Consider the following 18028-nt stretch of genomic DNA (forward strand, 5'->3'; position numbering starts at 1 on the left):
CATTCCTTTTTGTGAGTTATTTTTCCTTAAACACATGCAAGGAACGCTTGCTGCAGTATATCTTCGGCCTAGTGGGGAGAGACTCCCCGTCCCCGTTCTCCCAGGTGCCCAGCTTGGGTCTTCCCAGCCCCTCTCTCAATGCCCCCCACACAGCTGCCCCAGTCCAGGCTGGTCACGGGCTGGGGGTGGCTGGGAGGACTTTACCACTTTGTAGGCGGGCCGGGGAGCAGGGTCAGGGGCAGGACTGGCCGGGAGCTGCAGGCTCTTCCTCTTCTCTTTCATAGAGCCGCTCTGATGTCTCCGCATGCGGTCAATCTGCTCCTCCACGCTCATCTTGACCTTGCCCTCGCCAGGGAACACAGCACTCTTAGGGCGCTCCTGCTACAGCAGAAGAAGAGGGCTCTGATGGGTGTGCATCCCCCACTTCCAGCTTCCTCATCTGCCCTAATGCCTTCAATGTCCTTTCTCTGGGAAGCCTGTCTGTAGTGGGTTAAAGCAGGGCCCCTAAAACATATGTGCACGTCCTAACCCCGTTGGACCTGTGAATGTGGCCTGATGTGGAAAGAGGGTCTTTGCAGATGTGATTAAGGTAAGGACCTCAAGAAGAGATCATCGGGAATTGGAGTGGACCCTGAATCCAATCTTAGGTGTCTTTATAGGAGACAGAACAGAAGAAGACACAGAGTAGAAGGCGGATGCAGATACTGGAGTGTTGTGTCTATGAGCCAAGGAACACCAGAGATGGCCAGCAACACCGGAAGCTAGGAGAGAGGCATGGGACAGATGCTCCCTCAGAGCCTCCTGAGGAACCAACCCTGCTGACACCTCAATTTTGCACTTCCGGCCTCCACAACTGTGAGAGAATAAACTTCCGGTTGTTTTTAAGCCCCCAAGTTTGGGGGGCTTTGTTAATTTCCCAGCAGCCCCAGGAAATGAGTCTACTGCCTTAGGTCGGCACATTTGACTCTGATCGCTGATTTTTGCTGGATTTGTAGTTCATCGCTGGCACATTATAATAATTTTGTGAAGGGCACCTGGATGGCTCAGGCGGTGAAGCGTCTGCCTTCAGCTTTGGTCATGATCCCAGGGTCCTGGGAGCCTGCATCGGGCTCCCTGCTCAGCAGGAGAGTCTGCTTCTCCCTCTCCCTCTGCACCCCACCCCCCCGCCCATGCTGTCTCTCTCAAATTAAGAAATAAAATCTTAAAAAAAAATAATTTTGCTATTCTTCTTTCTTGCTTTTTTTTTTTTTTTAAGATTTTTATTTATTTATTTGACAGAGAGAGAGTGAGCGAGAGAGGGAACACAAGCAGGGGGAGTGGCAGAGGGAGAAGCAGGCTTCCTGCTGAGCAGGGAGCCCGATGCGGGGCTCAATCCCAGGACCCTGGGATCATGACCTGAGCCGAAGGCAGACGCTTAACGACTAAGCCACCCAGACGCCCCTCTTCTATCTTTCTTATGTGTATCTTCCTTGTCCCTTGATATGTCTACCTGATGGAAGACTTCTCCAGTGGGGCTGTTGCCTTCCTCCCACTTGTCCTGCCTTCCTCCTCCCGCCCTGGGTTTCTTGAATGGTGGACAGATGGGTGGACACACATAGGCCCCTGGGCCCCCAGCGCAGCTCAGGCCCATCCGGGCCTCTGCGCCCACAGGCTGTACTCACCCGGGAGGACAGTCCATTGGTGAGCCCATTGGTACTCCTCCTCACCACCCTTGATGGAGTTAGCGCTTCATCAGCGGGCGACTTTGTCCGAGGAGGCACAATGCCAACTGTAGGGAGACAGAACAGCCAGAAGGCCTTGTGGAGAGCAGGAGGGCAGAGAGTCCGGGAGCCTGCTTCTCTGAGGAGGCTCAGTCCCATCTGTGGCACAGATGAAAGGCCCAGGATGGGTGGGTACTCCCTCTCTTTGGCTGTGAAGGAGCACCTCTCCGGGCTCCTCTCTGACCCTTGGCCTTCCTTCTAGGGGAGGATGGGACAGGAAGTACCTTTGTTGAGAGCTGCCTGCTTCTCTGCCTCCACCTCTTGCCTGGTGGGCACAAGGCTGTTGTCTCTAGCAGTATCCAGGGGTGATGTCTGGTGGGGGTCTTTCTTGCTCTGCTCATGGCTTGCCTTGGGCTGGGGGAAAAAAAGGAGAAGACGGTCCATGCTGTAGGGACTGCTGGGAACTTGGCCCTCAGGGATGTTTCTTTGCTTTGCAATGGTTGGAGCACAAACCCTTGAAAACACAGGACGAGGAGACTCTAAGTGTGTCAGCTGGGCAGTGGGCAGGGACGCCATGGAGTCTCCCACCCATGCCACCTTAAGGCTGGCCAATGCCAGCTCATCTTGTGAGGGCTCAGGGCTTCCAGGAGGCCCTCAGCCGAGGCCCAGCAGAGAGGCCCCTCAACCTGACCAGGCCTCTTGGTGAGCGCCAAGAAGCACAGACTTGCTGTGAGCCAGAGAGGAGGAAGGCTGGAGGAGGGGGGGGCTACAAGGCTGAGGATCTCTGAGGATTCTGTCAGGATCTCACCCAAAACTTGAGCCAGAGAACCAGGTGGGCTTTGGCACCAAGATTCTGGGGGACAGAAATGTGCACTTAGCTTGAGGGCTTGCAGAATCATGAGACTAGAAGGGGCCTCAGACAGCATCGGCAACCCCCCCAACTCCCGTGGTGCAGCCAAAGAGTCTAAGTCTTCATGAGGGACACACAGAAAGACTGAGCCAGAGGCCAGAAGCACCAGCTGGAGTCCAGTGAGAGAGCATGGGTAAGGCCCTTCGCCTCCCCTCGTCTGGAAAGCGGAGGTGACGCTGCCTCTCTGCCCCGCTCACCGGCAGCCCCTCAGGGTTGTGCTTATCCCAGCAGCTGAGCCGGGATGAAAAGATGACTCCCGATTTTAGACACAGGACTACTCACCATGCAACCTCTTCCCAGCCTAACTGTACCTCTCACCTGGCGAGAGAGGCTGGGGAGCCAGAACAGGGCAGCTTACACCCCAGGGCCGATGGGACCCAAGAGGACACACAAGGCAGAGAGACAGACAGCATGGAAGGACTGGGGTCTGAGGCGGGCAGGAAGGGACTGGAATGGCACCCGTCGCTGCGGGTCCCTCGATTTCCCTTGCCTGCTCGCGCTGGTAGGAGGTGGGGCACACCACCACTCACAGCCAGGGGCTGCCCAGGAGCCCGGGCATGGGGTGGGGCGACACTCATTTTCCCTCTGTCCACAGAGGGCAGAAAGGGGAAAGCATTCTCTGCCATCCCTTTCCTTATCCTAGAGTCTGACCAGGCAGCGGTGGGCAAATTAATATTGCAACGGGGGAAAAAGGGCTCCGTGTCCTGCCTGGTCCCCTCGCCTGACCCTTTGCCCCGCTCCCTCCGCCCCTGCCCTCCAGGACCCAAGGGTGCTGGGTACCTGACCCCTGGCTGGCTCGCCACTGCGGTGCCAGGAAGGGGAGCTGGGGTATGGCCAGAAGCGGCTCTCGCTAGGGAGTGGCGGCACGTTTGGAGGAGACTCCAGGGGGACGTAGGCTTTGGGGAGGGGGGGCCGCGGTGGGCCGGGCTCCTGAGGCAGAGAGAAGCCAGAGCATTAGGAGGAAGGAGACCAGCCACTGTGAGAGCAGAAGAAAAGAGCATTAGCAGGGGACAGACGACATCGTGGGGACCTGGGGTGGGCCCCTGGACCCCCAAACTCCCACCCGCAGCCTGGAGGGAGCTCCAGCTCTGGAGTGAACTCTCAGCCTAGCTTCAGGGCTCTCTTTGGCAGAGCCCCGACCTGTGCACCACTCCCCACTCTTCCCCAATTTTTCTCCACAGCTCTCTGCTCATTGGCCTCACCATCACCCTGGGCACATCTGCACTCCTGTGTCTTTGCTTCTGCCCCCTCTCCTGTCTGTGATGCTTCTTGTTCCTCTATCTGTCCCAATGAAAGTTCCACCTTCTCCTTGGAACACCAGGGCATTTACGGTCCACACTGAGACACACACTGCCAAGTTCCAGAGGCTGGCTGCTTTCTATAAATCGGTCTTGGTCCCCCCTGGACACTGGACTCCCCGGGAGAAGGGCCTTGGGCATGCGCATATATGTTTCTGAGAGGGCCTCACCCCTCCCTCACCCCGCGTAGAGCCCCAGTAAACACCTGCTGATTGACCAGCTAGGAAACTGCTCCCCATGCCTACCCTCAACCCTCTCACATGCTGGAACAGTCCTGGATTTAAATTCCTACTAAATGTTGGGTATCTTTGTTAACTGTCCTGGAGTTCAGGAAGAGACTTCCCCAGAAGGAGGCTAAAGATGACAAATGCCGATGAGAGCAAGCAAAGGAAAAATCTGGAAGGAAGTTCACCAGACTGGGTGTAAGAATGACCACCTTAGACAGAAAGCCAAAGCACTAGGCCTGGAGGCCTCTGGGGCAGAGATGGACACAGAGTCTGTGTCCTTCAGGCCAACGAGGACCTGGTCCTCCCTCCCTCCCCCACCTACCTTCTACTCCATTTTCTCAGCTTACCTCACTGGACCCGGGCTTGGTGGGGGACCCCTGCGAGCCGGACACCAGTGAGAAGGGGCTTAGGGGGCTGGTGAGGCTGGTGGAGCTGAGAGGGCTGGCGGGGCTGTTGGAGCTGTAGGTGGCCGTGGGGCCAAGTCCTCCTGGGGGCAAGCAGAGAGGAGAGATGAGGGATGGATGGGCTAGGGGTGGGCTCCGTAGGTGGAGGAGGCAGGGGAGGACTCAGGGACTTGGGAGGGAGGTTTCAGGGCCACCCGGGCCTGATGGAGGGACTTATTCCAGGGGTTGGGATGCAGGCTGGCCGTGGAGAAGCATGCTGGGCAGGGGTTAGATGATGGATGGTAAGAACACTGTTGCCTCTGAGACATTAAAGAAAGCCAGCCCAAAGTCCCAGGGCTTCAGATCACCACCCGGCCCACGGGCTTGGGTGGGGGCGGGGGTGGAGAGGCACAGGAGCTCTTTGACCCTTTCTGGGGAGGAATCTAGACTATCAGGGTCAACAACATCTCTGAGTGGCCTACCTGGTCTGTTCTGGGAGGAGGGGGAGGACAAAGGGAGCCCTACCCACCATCCTAGGGCAAGATCCCAGAGGCCTGAGAAGGCCCTGACTAGCTCTGCGCACAGTGTGAGGGCCTGGAGTGCGATGAGTATGACAGATGTGGGGTGGACGCCAGAGGCCCCAGAGCATTTCTGGTGAGCCTTTCAGGAGGCTGGTGGAGAAGGTACCCACCTCTGTGCTTGGCCGTGTCGGTGCCCCGGGATGGGTTATTCTTCCTCAGCCCCTCCAGCACGTCCTGGATCCTCCAGATCTCCTTCTGGATTTGCCGGTTGAGCACCTCATTCTGAAACCGCCCAAGAGCGGGTCAAGGGAAGTGGCTGTGAGGAGTGCCCCAGCCTCCCCCCCACGCCCGCATCCCTTCGGGCCAGCAGGAGGCAGGAGCCTTGCACGCGTGCACACGCTCACACGTCCCTTCCGCACATTCATCCTCCCCGTGGGAAGCCTCTTCCTCTTCAGCTTCTACGAAAGGGAACTTGGGAATTGCCAGAGGAGAGGGACCTGTCATCACAGTCAAGAGCCCCTTTAGGTGAACATGCAGCCTCAGCTTCCCCGGGGAGATCAGGCTGGTCTTGGAGCAAATGCCCCTCTAGGTGGACCCTTGATGGTAGCCTGTTGTCAAGGGCCAGGGTTTCCAATTGACTAATGTTCTTTCCATCCCAACGGTCCTTTTGTAATACCGACACCCAATGTCTGCCTAAGTATTCATGAATTATATTCAGTTAGAGTTCGCACTCTTTGAAAAATCATAGCTACCACTTCTTTAGCACCCCATGCCCCTCCACCCCACGTGCCAGGCACGGCGCTAGGGGCTCTGCAAACACTAACTCCTTTCAGCTGCTGGAGAACTCTGTGCGGCAGCGGCCGCAGGTGTCCCGACTTTGGAGAGAAGAGACTTGTGCCCAAGACCCCCTGTTAGTAAGCAGTGTGACCGCCATCTGAGTCTGGGTTTATTTGTCTCAAGAGCTGGTGCCCTTGACCAGGATGCTTTCCTACCTCCTAAAATGTTCGTGTTGAAAGTCAGGCTTGCCCACAGGACATGCAAGCATTCAGGTGCTCTGGACCAGGAGGGCCTTCACCTCCGCCTCCCTAACCAGCTGCAGTGTGGGGTGGTGAGTTCCGTCACCCGAAGGAAACTAGGGGAAGTCGGGGGCACGAACTGCATCAGAGAGACAGAGTTCGCAAAGCTAGCTAGAGAAGAGGCAGAGCCCGGGTAGAGAAGCTCGAGGAAGGAAAAGAACAGGAACTCCCCAAGGTCAATACGTGCAGCTTCCTGCCTCCAAGCAGAGTGTTTCTAACCCGTCCTGGGAGCGAAGCCTCTTTCCTATCTTAAAGGGCCTGAGTGGCTGGCTCCCGCACAGCCTACTCCTTCGGAGGTCACCAGAGACAGCTGCACATATGCCCACATCTCTCCCCGCATGTGGATCTCTATCCACATCCAGATCTACATCTGTATCTGTATCGACGTGTTAAAGCCTTCCAGTCATAAAGTATCTTCTGTCTAACCTAGCGCACTTGTGTTTCTGCTTTACTCCTCCCTCACGATCTGCTGGAACTAAAGAAGATCCCACATGGTCTTCATCCCGAAAGCATCTGTTTTAAGTGGATGTGAACCTTGTCTTTTGTCTCAGGATCAACTCCCTGTCTCAAGTCTCTGAGATCTCGAAAGCAAGAAAGGAAGCCACTTTGGTCTGTTTTGGCCCAAAGGAGAAGGGGGGGCACACTGACCCCCTCCTGCCCAGGCCCCTCTTCACCTGGACGTCCAAATTGAGCTGCTCCCAGAGGTCATCGTGCAGGGCAGACACCTCTGACTCAAGGCTCTCATACTCTATGGTGCTGTTCGTCAGGGCCTGCAATGGAGGGGGGGGGTGGTGTTTTACTGAGAAAGTGGCCATTGCCAAAGCCTTCCTCCCCAGCCCCCCCACAGGGCCCGGGGCAAGGGCAGCTGGGGTCTGGCAGGGCTCAGAGGAGAGCACAGAGGGACCGGAGGAGAGGGCCCAGGGCTGAGACATTCTGATGACAGCCCAACAGTGGCCCATCCGACTGCAGGCCGGAAAATAGAGAAACCAGAATCCTCTCCAGGTGTTGGGGGTATGCCAAAAGGGGATCATACCATGCCCACCCCCTCCTGGTGTCCTCAGACTGGGTAACCCAAAGTGGAGGGCAAAAAGAGAGGAAACCCAGAGGTGTCCGCTCCCTGGGGGTTAGAGACCTTCCACCCTTCTGGGCCATGTTTTCCGGGCCCTTTTGCTGCGGCACCCCAGAACTCCTGTCCAGGCAGTCGGTCCTGCAGGGTCTGCCCTGTGCCCATGGCAAATGACCGGGCCAGCAGCCCTGCGCGGGGGTCCCGGTTCTCCAGGGGAGAGGACAGAGGGAGGCAGCAAAGCTGTGAAAGCAGCCGACGAGATCAGGAGCCCTCGACCTCACCCTGCCCTGAACGAATCCCAGGGCAGGAACAGTTTGTGGAAAAAGAAGCCCGTTTCCTTGCAGGAGACTCTATGGAGTGAGTGGGCCGGCATGCTCGCTGCCTATCAGCAAGGCACCACTTTTTTTTTTTTTAAGCTTTTATTTATTTGAGAGAGAATGAGTGAGAGAGAGAGAGCACGAGAGGGGGGAGAGTCAGAGAGAGAAACAGATGCCCCGCTGAGCGGGGACCCCGACACGGAGCTCGATCCCAGGACCCCGGGATCATGACCTGAGCAGAAGGCAGATGCTTAACCAACTGAGCCACCCAGGCGCCCCAGCAAGGCACTATTAAGGTCTTTCGTTTCTGCCCCTTCTGGCCAAGGGCAGGCTCTTGGCCACCGAGGAGAGTCGGGAAGGAGCGAGCACAGCCTGGGAGGGGAGGCCCTCCTGTGCTGGTGCTGATGTGTGGACCGGGGATGCGGGGAGAGCAGTACCGTGGTCGCCTGCGACAGCTCCACGCGGATATTGATGAGCTGGTTCTGTAGGGACTCTTTCTTGTGCAGCAGCTTCTCCGGGTAGGCAGGCTGGTTTCCAAACATCTCCAGCTCCTGGTGGGTCCCCATCAAGGCACTTTCCAGGCTCTCCTGAAAGAAGGCAGGGGAATGGCCGTCAGCAGCCCTGATGATTCCTCTCTGGGACTCTAAGCAGCAGGGGCCCGAGCCCCAGCAGTTCCAGTTAAGGGCAGGACAGAAGTTTAAGACAAGGCTTTGGCAGCTTAGCAGGGAGACAGCACCCCGCACCTGTCCGAGCCAGCCTCCCCACATGCCCCCAACTCCAGGCCACCCCCCGGCTCTCACCTTCTCAGCTCGGAGCTGCTGTACCAGCCGGTCCTGCTCCCTCACCACCTTGTTCTGCTCACACAATTTGCCCAGCAGCTTCTGGGGGCCCGAGGGGGTAGGGGGAAGGGAGGGAGAGAGAAGGGGGTGAAGGACATGGTTTGATGGGGACCTGGGAAATGGGTCGGAAGGGCCTGGCCTCTGGATACTGCCTCCTTTCCCCTGCAGAGGAATCCTAAGCCTTCTTCACCTTGACCTTGGAGGCTCCTGGGAACAGGAAATGGTCTTCACCTCAGGGGACTCCCCAAGGACCTACTGGGAGGGGAGATGTGCTTATTCTCTGACGAAGTGAGTCAGCTGTAGAGGGGAGTTCAATGTTAAGCTCCTGCATCCCCCTCCTCCTGGGGGTTCCAATTCCAGAAGGGTTGAGGAGATAATGTGGCCTGGCCTCCCAGGCCTCCCAGGGGGGCATGGACTGGGGGAGTACGCAGGGTGCCTGAACCAGCAGTCTTAGGAAAACCAGTGAACCATGTAAACTGGTTCCCCAGGCTCACAGGACTCTGTTCTCCCCTCCTCTCAGGGTCTCAGGATGGCTGACGCTGGGATCCTCCTGAGGTCTGGCCCTTGCCTGGATGGAAACTCTCCCAGGCCTACTGGGCAGATCCACTACCCAGGCAAGACCAGTGATGATGGGGAGCAGGCAGGGTAGGCCACGCTTCTCTTCTGGAAAGACTTAGCCTTTCCAATATCCACACCTTTATTCATGCCATTCCTCAAATACCCCCTTGACTCTTTTCTACTGGCCACATCTTGTCTTCTGGGCCTTTCAACTTCCAGGCCCAGCTCACCTGTTACCTGCTTTGTCCCTGACCCACTGGCCCACATGGTCTCACTGCCCTGCCCTCCTGCAGAACCCACTGTCCATCCCATTTGGCGCAGGAATCATATGCTGTCACCCGCTGCTACCTGGCATCTCCCACTACCCTGGAGCTCCCTGAGGCCAGGGGCAGGGCCATGTGCTTCTCTCTAGTGGCCTAGGGGCGACTGCTAACGTGGGCACAGCGTAGCCTGGCCGATGCACCTCCTAACGAAGTCCGTGTTCCTGTAATGAGCAGATCCCACTGCTGGAGACAAGAGGGCCTAGGGCTCCATGGAGAAACACACACGGCCAGCACGGGGCAGTGCGGGGGGGGGAAGGGGGAAGAACGAGAAAAGAAGGGGGATGAGGAAGGGGCAGGCAGAATATTGTCTTTGTGCTGAGAGAGGACATGGGTCAAAGGCATGAAGAGCCACCAGAAGGGACAGAGATGAACGGAGGAAAAGCCCCAGCGGAGGAGAGCGAAGATGAGGACGACAACGGGAGGGACTGGAGAGGACAGGGGAGCAGGAGAGCTGCTCTTACATCTGTGTCTTGCTCGTTTAACTTGTAGGTGTGGAGACCGTCCCGGAACACTTCTGGGTACGGAGGGACCTGCAGGAACACGAGGCTGGTTACAGCAGCAGGGGACAGGTAGGGTGCGTGGGGACGGGAAAGCAGACAGCCCTTGCTCCGTTCTTGTCAGGGACCATGGTCCATCAGCTCTGGTAGCTTCCATTCCGGGAACCCGAGCTAATTCTTTGTCTCTGGCTGGGAAGCCTGGCGTAGCCCCATCTAGGTTCTTCCCTATTGTTTAGGCTGACTTCTGGAGACAGTGATGTTGCTCAGCTCTGACTCGGGATCTCCTCTCTCCCCGCCAACCTCTAGATCTCCTGTGGAGAGGGACTCCGGAGATGTAGAGATCCCGGATGGCTTATTGGGAACAACCCTGAGAACAGCAGTTAACCCATGGCTGTTTCTGAGGATGAGACATGGGAAAATGGAATGAGCCCCGAAAACATCTGAGAATGATTATCTTGGTAGATTGCACACCAGTCACGGGGCGGGGCTGCGGAGCGTGTGCTTAACCAGGAGTACGTCTGGGTCCGGCAAATGCTGCCCAGCCTTGGTGATACATCCGGTGACCACAGCATATTCTACACCACTGGGGCATCGGATGGTTCCATATCACACCCCTTGTGCCCTGAACCCCGAAGATGTTTGTGAAGAAGATACCCAACATGAAACAGAAGTCCTGGACTTGAGAAAGCAGATTTGCGATCGCTGGCATGGTATGGGAGTCGGTGCTGGTTATATTGATGGTTTGAGAAATGGGCTTTGGATTCACCCATGAACATGAAGAATGGAGGAGACACAGTGGAATTAGAGGAGCGGGACGAGGCGGGGCCCAGCAGATGAGGCCTGGCGGATGAGTGGGTAGGGCAGAGCAAACCCCAGCCCAAATGGCTTGACTAGACCATGCACAAGCAGCTGAGATGGTGCTGATGGGGACCATGCTGCCAGGCGGAGGTCTTACTTGCATGAAGATCTGGGCCCTGGGGGAGGAGCTCTCCACCATGCGGTTCACCATACTGATGAGAGTCTCGCTCTCACTCATCTGCAGCAGAGGAAGGAACGGACGATTCAAACTCAGACCCCCATGGAGCTATCTCCCCATCTCCCTCCTGGGCTCACTTCCCCGGAAACAGGAAAGGGCAGCTCGTCCTGGGGTCTCCAGCTCCCTCTGCTCGCCTTTACCTGTCGCTCACCCCTTGTGAGCTCCGTCCCAGGACCAGCACTGAAGATCCCCCGAGGAAAGGTCACATAAGGGAGGCTGGGGGCTGCTGTGCCCTTGCTCGCTGGCCCTGAAGAGACCCCTTGCCCAGTGACACTCTCCCCAGGGTGCCTGAGAGGTGCGGCAGGTCTCATCCTCACTGGCCAAGGTCAACTCCCTGCCCCACCTCTTTTCCTCACACTGCTTTGGTCAAAGACCACACCGGCAGGTAGGAAAGTGCCTCTCCCCAAATTTGAACTAACTCAAACAGCTGAGAAAGAAACCATGGGGCTGCTCTTTGGATGGGCCTTCGCAAGGAGGCACAGCTCTCTCTCCCCGACCCCGGCCCACCTCTTGGCTCTAGCTAGAGTAGAAAGGATTGCTAAACACGGTTTCCAGAGCTGGGCTGGTATAGCAACCATGCCGATCTTGGATGACGCTAGGGAGCCAATAAGGAGGCCCAAACAAGCAAGCCGCGTTAAAGGGACAGCAGATACTCGAACACTGTCCTCCGACGTGTAATCTTTGTGTCTCAAGAATCATTAGGAACACGGAGGGGGAAAGAGAGAGATGAAGAAGGGCAGGGGAGAGGGTGGAGAGGGGCTGAGGGAGGGAGGGAAGACAAGCCAGGCAAATCAACTAGAGACGCCATCATTTCCGCCCCCTGGTTCCAGTTTAACGGCATCAAAGAGTGAAAACATTAGGGCGTGTCCTTGGCTATGTCCCTTTAACTCATGACCTACAGGACAAGGTAGCAGAAGACAGAGGGAAGTCGTGTGGGAAAAGCTTTTTGGGGAGAGGAGGTGAGTGCGGGAAGGGACAGAGCCACGTTAGGGCAGAGTTTCTGGGGTCACAGTTCAGGAGGCCCTCACATTTTTGGCTCTTACCTCCCCCAGCTTCATTGGGCCCACATGTATTTTCCCTCTTACCCGTTTAGGTGGCAACCCAAAGGCGGCCTTGCTTCTGTGTGCTGGGGACAGGGCGAGTGGCACCCAGCCATCTCCATCTGCAGGGTCCATAGCATTTTGAAAGGCTTTCCTAGGATCTGATCTCTCTACCTCTTTAGCCCATTTGGAATTTTTTTTCAATGGCATCAAGTGTCATTTAAAAGGCTTTCCAAAGAGCAGTGGTAGTAGGAGGTTGAGGCTTCATAAAATAGTTCACAGTCAACAGGACATCAGCCCCATTTCCTGGAAGGATCTGAACTCAAGTCAGTCCCTATCTTCTGGGAATCCTGTGTGTATGAGGTCATGTTTATGGTGCTCAGGGTGTGCATGGGTGGTGTGTGTGTGATTGTATATGGTGTGTGTATACGTGTGTGTGTCTGCTGCCTGTGAGCCATGCCTGCGTCCTCTGTGTGTGTGTGTTTAGGACCTGCTAACACACCAGGCACTGAGAGGGCAAAGAGGCCCAGGTTTTGCCTGGACACGCACTGATCTCACTGCTCGCCCAACCGGTGGATCTCAAGCACTAAAGAAGGGAAGCCAGAATGTTCTCACCCTGGTCTGCTCCCATTCACACTGTGGCTTTGGGGATCTTCTGGCCCACGTGGGCTTTGCCTCTAGGATTCCTCTATGTCACCTTCTGTCTGTCCAAAATGTCAAATTTTGTGAGAAAGCACCTAGCACAGTGCCTTGTACATCATAAAGTGCTCAGTTAATATTTTAAATTGAATGTCAGAAGGAAAAGAATTAAATAATCATCGCAGCAGTTAGCGCTCCTCACCGCCGCCTGACCCAGTGCTGACACGCACGCTCTTACTTGATCCTCCAGCAAATCTGGGAGGTGGGAAAGGCAGGTTCTACAATGTCCATTTTATGAGTGAGAAAACAAAGGCCCAGAGAGATGAAGCAACATTTTGAAGTTAAAAAAAAAAAAACCACAACAAAAACCCATTGTAAATGGCAGAGCTGGACTAGAATGTCTGACTCCACGTTCTGGACCCCCCCTTTTTTTTAAAGTAGGCTCCATGCCTGGCATGGAGCCCAACATGGGGCTTGAACTCACGACCTGGAGATCAAGACCTGAGCTGAAATCAAGAGTCGGACGCTTAACTGACTGAGCTGCCCAGGCGCCCCTAGACTCTTATCAGATAAAACGCCCTTTTAAGATTATTATCCTTTATCTAGAGGAGGTCCTCTGAAGGGCTATTTCTGAAGCTCCCAGCCTAAGGGCCCAGCCTGTCCATGAGGGCAGAAGCCCCAGGAGGGGCCCCGCAGTGGCACTGAAGGCTGGCACAGCCAGGCACTGTAAATGGGCTGCAGAGAGGAAAGCCTGCCCAGGAGCCCCGAGGCCACTCAGCCCTGCTCCTCGCTGCTCCGGGCACTGCAGACCCTGCTTCCTGCAGGCGAGAGCCCGCACTTCCCACTGCCGGTCTGGATTGGCATCCTGAGCCTCGTCTCCATGTGGGCTGGAATACTCGTGGTGTGGACACCACATGCTGCTTCTGGAACTAAAATGCAAGGTTCGTGAGGGCTGGGAGCTGTCCCTGCTGATTAAAGTGTGGATATCAGGGCTTCCCAGTGCCCAAGGCCTACTATGAGGATGATCCCACCGAGGCCCGGAGGCCCATGAGACGACAGGTTATGTGGCAAATGACTTGTGTCTAGAACCACCAACTGTTTCAGCAACAGCCTCTGATTTCAAGTTTAATGTTCCTTCTGCAACTTTAAGAGCATAAAATCATCCTGATGAGGTTTGACTCCTGCTTCTTCGTATATTAGACATCTCCTCAGCCATAAACTGGATCAAAAGCTCAGAGTCACATTCCAAGCTCCACCATTTGCTGGCTGTGCGTCCTTGGCATGTTACTTAACCTCTCTGTTTCTTTAGTTTTATCAGTTCTAAAGGGGAATAACAACAGTACCCACCCTGCAGTGTTGTTACAAAGATTAAATGCCTTAGGATCTGTAAGGAACTCAGAACAGCATGAGGCACAGAGAAAGCACCCAGTTATGGTGGCGGCCGCTATTCCTACTACTATTACCACGACTCCTACTATAATGACTTCACCCGAGACCTCGGGCCGCTCCACCGGGCCACACTGGGGATGCCCAGGTCCCCTGTGATTTGTAGCGCAGATCTGGACTTAGGTAAGAGTATGCGCTCATATCAAGGCCCAGCATCCTGACCCTCAAGCGTGTCTCAACACCCCTCAGGTTCAAAAGGCAAGGTAGCCAATGATTAGAGCCTGGAACTGGGTCTCTGCAGCTAATCACTTCCATCTACGGGAACACTCACGGATTCTTCCAGATGAAACGAGGTTGCTAACACCCTGTCTGCCATGCGGAATTCTTGAGGAGAACACGAGCCCCGTGTGCAAAAGAACTTGGCAGAGGAACTAACAAATATATGGAACTAATATAATTTTAAAAAACCATCCTAGGGCAAGTCTGTAGTCCTCAGTTTACAAACTGTGGAGTTTAACAACAACCTGTGAACTAGGATAGATAGTTTCCCAGATTCAGGCCGCAGAGAGTCCCTTGCATTTTTAGGCTGAGCCTGGCTGCTCACCCCCTCCCCCTTCCACCGCCCCTGCCGCGCTCTCCAGCAGAAATGCAAATTCCCGCCTGCCCACCACCGCCCCCCCCAGTTCCATCTGGCCTGAACAAATAGGAGGTGGCATTAATTATTCATGTGGTCATTTCTTATTCTCCTGTCCCCAGGAAACTCCCAGCTGCCCTAAAGGGCTCTGAGGAGAAGGGGTGTGAATGCGCAAACCAAAATATAAGCCACTTTGTTGTGTCCTGGTGGTGTCAACAAAGGTTGTCAAATGGATGGGCGAGAAGGAGGTGGGGAGGAGCAGGGAGACAGACGGGGGGCGGGGCAGGGGAATGGCGAGGGGGCACCAGCTCTGCCTACCTGCTGATCCAAATACTCTAGGTTTCTTTGCAACTGAAGGTCTAAAAGTTCATCCTACCCGGAGCCCAACGGCAACACAAACAGGAACAAGACAACAGAAAACAATAAAAAGGAAGCAAAGCAGTTAAGAGTTAGCTGGGGGGCAAGGTCAAAGAGAGGCCTCTGTCGGCCCTTGAAGAGTTCTAGGGAAGGGCAGGGATGAGACTGAGGGCAGGCACCAAGTTGTCTACCGGATACCGGATACCGAGCGAGAGGAAGGACTCGTTGGGGCCCCAGCTCCAGGGCTCCTGGTCCGCCTGGCCCTCCCCTGGGAGAGGGAAGAACCCTGAAACAATCTAGTCGGCCCTCCCTAGCACTCCTGAGTTTTCGGGAAGAATCCATTGTTCCTAGATGGGTGCTGAGCTGTGTGTCAGGGCTAGAGCTTGGACAGAGAAGGATCAAGGGGAAGGAGGGGAGGGGCACCCTCCATGCCTGTAGAGGCTCCTCCACCCTGGCCTCCCAGGGCTATGCAGGGAAGGCGTCAGCAACAGGCTTTTGGGGATGAGGACTCGGCCTGTTGTTCCAGTGTACCCGCCCCCATCCCAGGTGGAGCATCTGCATCCAGTTCTGGGCGGGAGGGAGACAAAAATTCTCTGGAGAACAAATTCCCAGGAGAGACAAGTAGAAAGCAGGGAGAAAAGAAGGAAAAGGCGTAATATGGAAAATATTTTCTTCCTTAATCTCACTACTTGTCTCTTTCCCCAAAAGTAGCACTCCAAAAAAAAAAAAAAAAAAAAGTAGCACTCCAGGCAAGGACAGACTTGGAGAAAATGCCTGTTATCGGACACTCATTGGGCCCTGGATGGGGGCCCCTCTGCATGCTGGGCAGGAGGTTGTTGCGGGGTCGAGAGAATCAGGACATCACACGCCTCCAGATCTTGTCCCTGCTCCTCTACCTTGTGTCCCAGAGATGGGGTAACTGGCATCACACTCTGCACTGGGATCAGAGTCGTGGCCGGGAGGGAGGAGTATCCAGAGGCTGCTAAAAACCAGGAGGGCCAGGCACCAGGCACAGAGCATCCCTGTGGCTGCCCTAGTTTGGCCCCGCCCTGGAAGGAGAGGTTCTGTGGGGAGTGGATGGGAGGAGAGGACGTACCATCTTATCGTGGACCGTGGGGGATGGTGGGTAGTTGTAGGGGAACAGTCCTGCAGGGACTGGCCGCCTGTCTCCCAGGTAATCATACTGGAAGAGAAAGGGAATTGGAGAGGTGAGGGGTTCCGGCTGGGACACAGACTTCCCCACCAACTGAAGCTCAAGGTTAGGTATGTTTGTGTCCTGTCCCAGAGCAGATGCCGAATGAAAATGGACAGCATTTATTCACTGCAGTATCCTTGCATTGACCTGTCTTGTCCTCAAGATGTGAAAAGATAGAACCCTCTCTGCCCTCAAACACAGGATTAGGGTTCCTGGCATGACCTGGGGATGGGCACCAACAGCAATGTTCCTACTCAGGGGTCAAAGCAAATGCCCCAAAGCAGCTCTCCCACGGACAGACCCGCAGGGCCAGAAGCTCCCCCGGGCATCATCGTGGCTCCTGCCAACACACAGTGTGTGTCCCTGGGGGACACAGTGACCCCCGAGTCCCAGATGCCCCCCCCACCTCCACCTCTCCTCTGCAGATGGTGGTAGGCTTCTTGGGGGGTCTCAGGGCATGAGGAAGGAAGGGCAGGCTGGTGGCTCACCTTGGGGGAGCTGATGGACCGCCTCACCACATAGGCAGCAGGGTCAGCATAGATGTCCTCGCTGCGAGGTGGCAGGCGCTCAAAGCGGGCACTGGGTGAGCGGACGGGGGAGTAAATGCGGGCACGGCTGTAGGAGCCCTGGCTGGGCGAGCGCGGCACAGAGTGGGAGCGGGGCTGCAAGGACAGGCGGCGCAGGGAGCTGGAGGTGGCATCCAGCTCATCGTAATAGACTGGCTGCCGGGAGGGGGAGGGGCCGGGGAGCCAGACGGTGCCATCCTGCCGCCCGTAGCCCGGGGGCTCCTTCCACTCCCGCAGCTGGAAGGCAGGGCCGCCTCCATTGCGGAACGAGTGGCGCTTGTCCTCCAGCGCCCAGGGTGGGCTGATCCGATCGTAGGCTGGCATCGAGCAGATGCTGTCCGGCCGCACCCCTGGTGGGTAGTAGTGGTAATCATCGGGGTACTGGGAGGAGTAGGGGCTGTAATACTCAGGGACCCTGCGGGACACGGGGTAGAACCTAGAGGGACTGAGAGAGAGAGAGGACATTGTAAGGAAGCCAGACAAAATGAGCGCAACCCCACCCACCCCACCGCTGTGCCCCAGCCCCGCCTCCAGGTCCACCAGCCTAGAGCAGGGTGTGCCCAGGTGAACGGTGCCCCAGGCTGACTGTGGGAGCCCACGGAGGGAGCCACTGCCTGGGTGCTGAGCCTTGCTTCCGGGGGTGCAGGGAAAGCTCCCCCATAGCTTCCTCCCTCAACCAGCCACCCGAGGCTGGAAATTTCACATTCAGAGCTTCCATCTTTGTCTTTTTAAAATGAAGTAGCCCTGGGGAGAAACTTTAAGCCTTATTAGCTATTTCTATCCCACCATGAACCCATGTATCAGATCCTTTCCAGAGAGGTGAACGGCAGAAAGAGCAGAAAGAACGTGAGCGTACTGGGCACTGGGGAGGGTGACAGAAGAGGGACAAAAGAGCAGTTTCCCTGGTTTGATGTTCTCATCAAGGACGGGACCAGTAGGTTCCTGGGACTCATCCCAAGTGAGGCGCTCGCCCTGGGGCAGGCCAGACGTCCCAGGCACCAGGGCGGCAGTGGTGAGCATGTGAGCAGCCTTCCTGTGGCAGGAACCTGCGCTCCGGGGAGCTGCCCACCCCCGCAGGGAAGGGGCCGTAGCCCCACTTGCTCTGATGCATGCTCCGGGCCCAAAAAATGTCTTCCGGTGTTTGAAAGTCAATCACTGGACAAAGGAGTAAATTGGTCTAGTTACGGCAACATTCTGTTTCTTTTCCTTTTCTTAAGCTGCATATAAAGACTTGCAAACAATTGGAGCCGTTCAAAACTGGGGTGAGTTGGCTTGGTGGCCAGTGAGGCTCGTGGTGGCAGAGACACCGGATGGCACCGAGGGTGCTGTAAGAGGGCCAGACGCACGGATGGCTCTCCGACTGGCACAACTCGAAGGCCCCTCCCTCCGAGGGCCTGCACGCCTCCCGGGCACCCCGCATCCTCGCCGAGAGGCGCTGGGTGCTCTGGGCTTGTCTCTGA

The 18028-nt window shown here is 56.2% G+C and overlaps 1 protein-coding gene across 18 annotated transcripts in view; it reads right to left on the bottom strand.

Moving 5' to 3' along the window:
- PLEKHA6 (pleckstrin homology domain containing A6) overlaps positions 1–18028 on the bottom strand; it is a 139502-nt gene that overhangs the window by 10704 nt on the left and 110770 nt on the right. For 9 of the 18 annotated variants that reach the window (XM_081825041.1, XM_081825043.1, XM_081825044.1 and 6 more), the window contains 14 exons: positions 16491–17013; positions 15904–15990; positions 14769–14822; positions 10671–10751; positions 9680–9748; positions 8299–8379; positions 7936–8085; positions 6790–6885; positions 5210–5321; positions 4483–4622; positions 3391–3540; positions 1985–2114; positions 1662–1768; positions 205–381 (listed from right to left, as the gene is read on the bottom strand). In XM_081825041.1, coding sequence (XP_081681167.1) covers positions 205–381; positions 1662–1768; positions 1985–2114; positions 3391–3540; positions 4483–4622; positions 5210–5321; positions 6790–6885; positions 7936–8085; positions 8299–8379; positions 9680–9748; positions 10671–10751; positions 14769–14822; positions 15904–15990; positions 16491–17013 — 1957 coding nt within the window. The remainder of the gene's footprint in view (positions 1–204; positions 382–1661; positions 1769–1984; positions 2115–3390; positions 3541–4482; positions 4623–5209; positions 5322–6789; positions 6886–7935; positions 8086–8298; positions 8380–9679; positions 9749–10670; positions 10752–14768; positions 14823–15903; positions 15991–16490; positions 17014–18028) is intronic. The other 9 variants (XM_081825040.1, XM_081825042.1, XM_081825047.1 and 6 more) reach the window with 9 other exon arrangements.

This window comes from Leptonychotes weddellii, chromosome 6, assembly GCF_054177405.1.
Source record: "Leptonychotes weddellii isolate Sample4059 chromosome 6, ASM5417740v2, whole genome shotgun sequence".
NCBI classification, from domain to species: domain Eukaryota; kingdom Metazoa; phylum Chordata; class Mammalia; order Carnivora; family Phocidae; genus Leptonychotes; species Leptonychotes weddellii.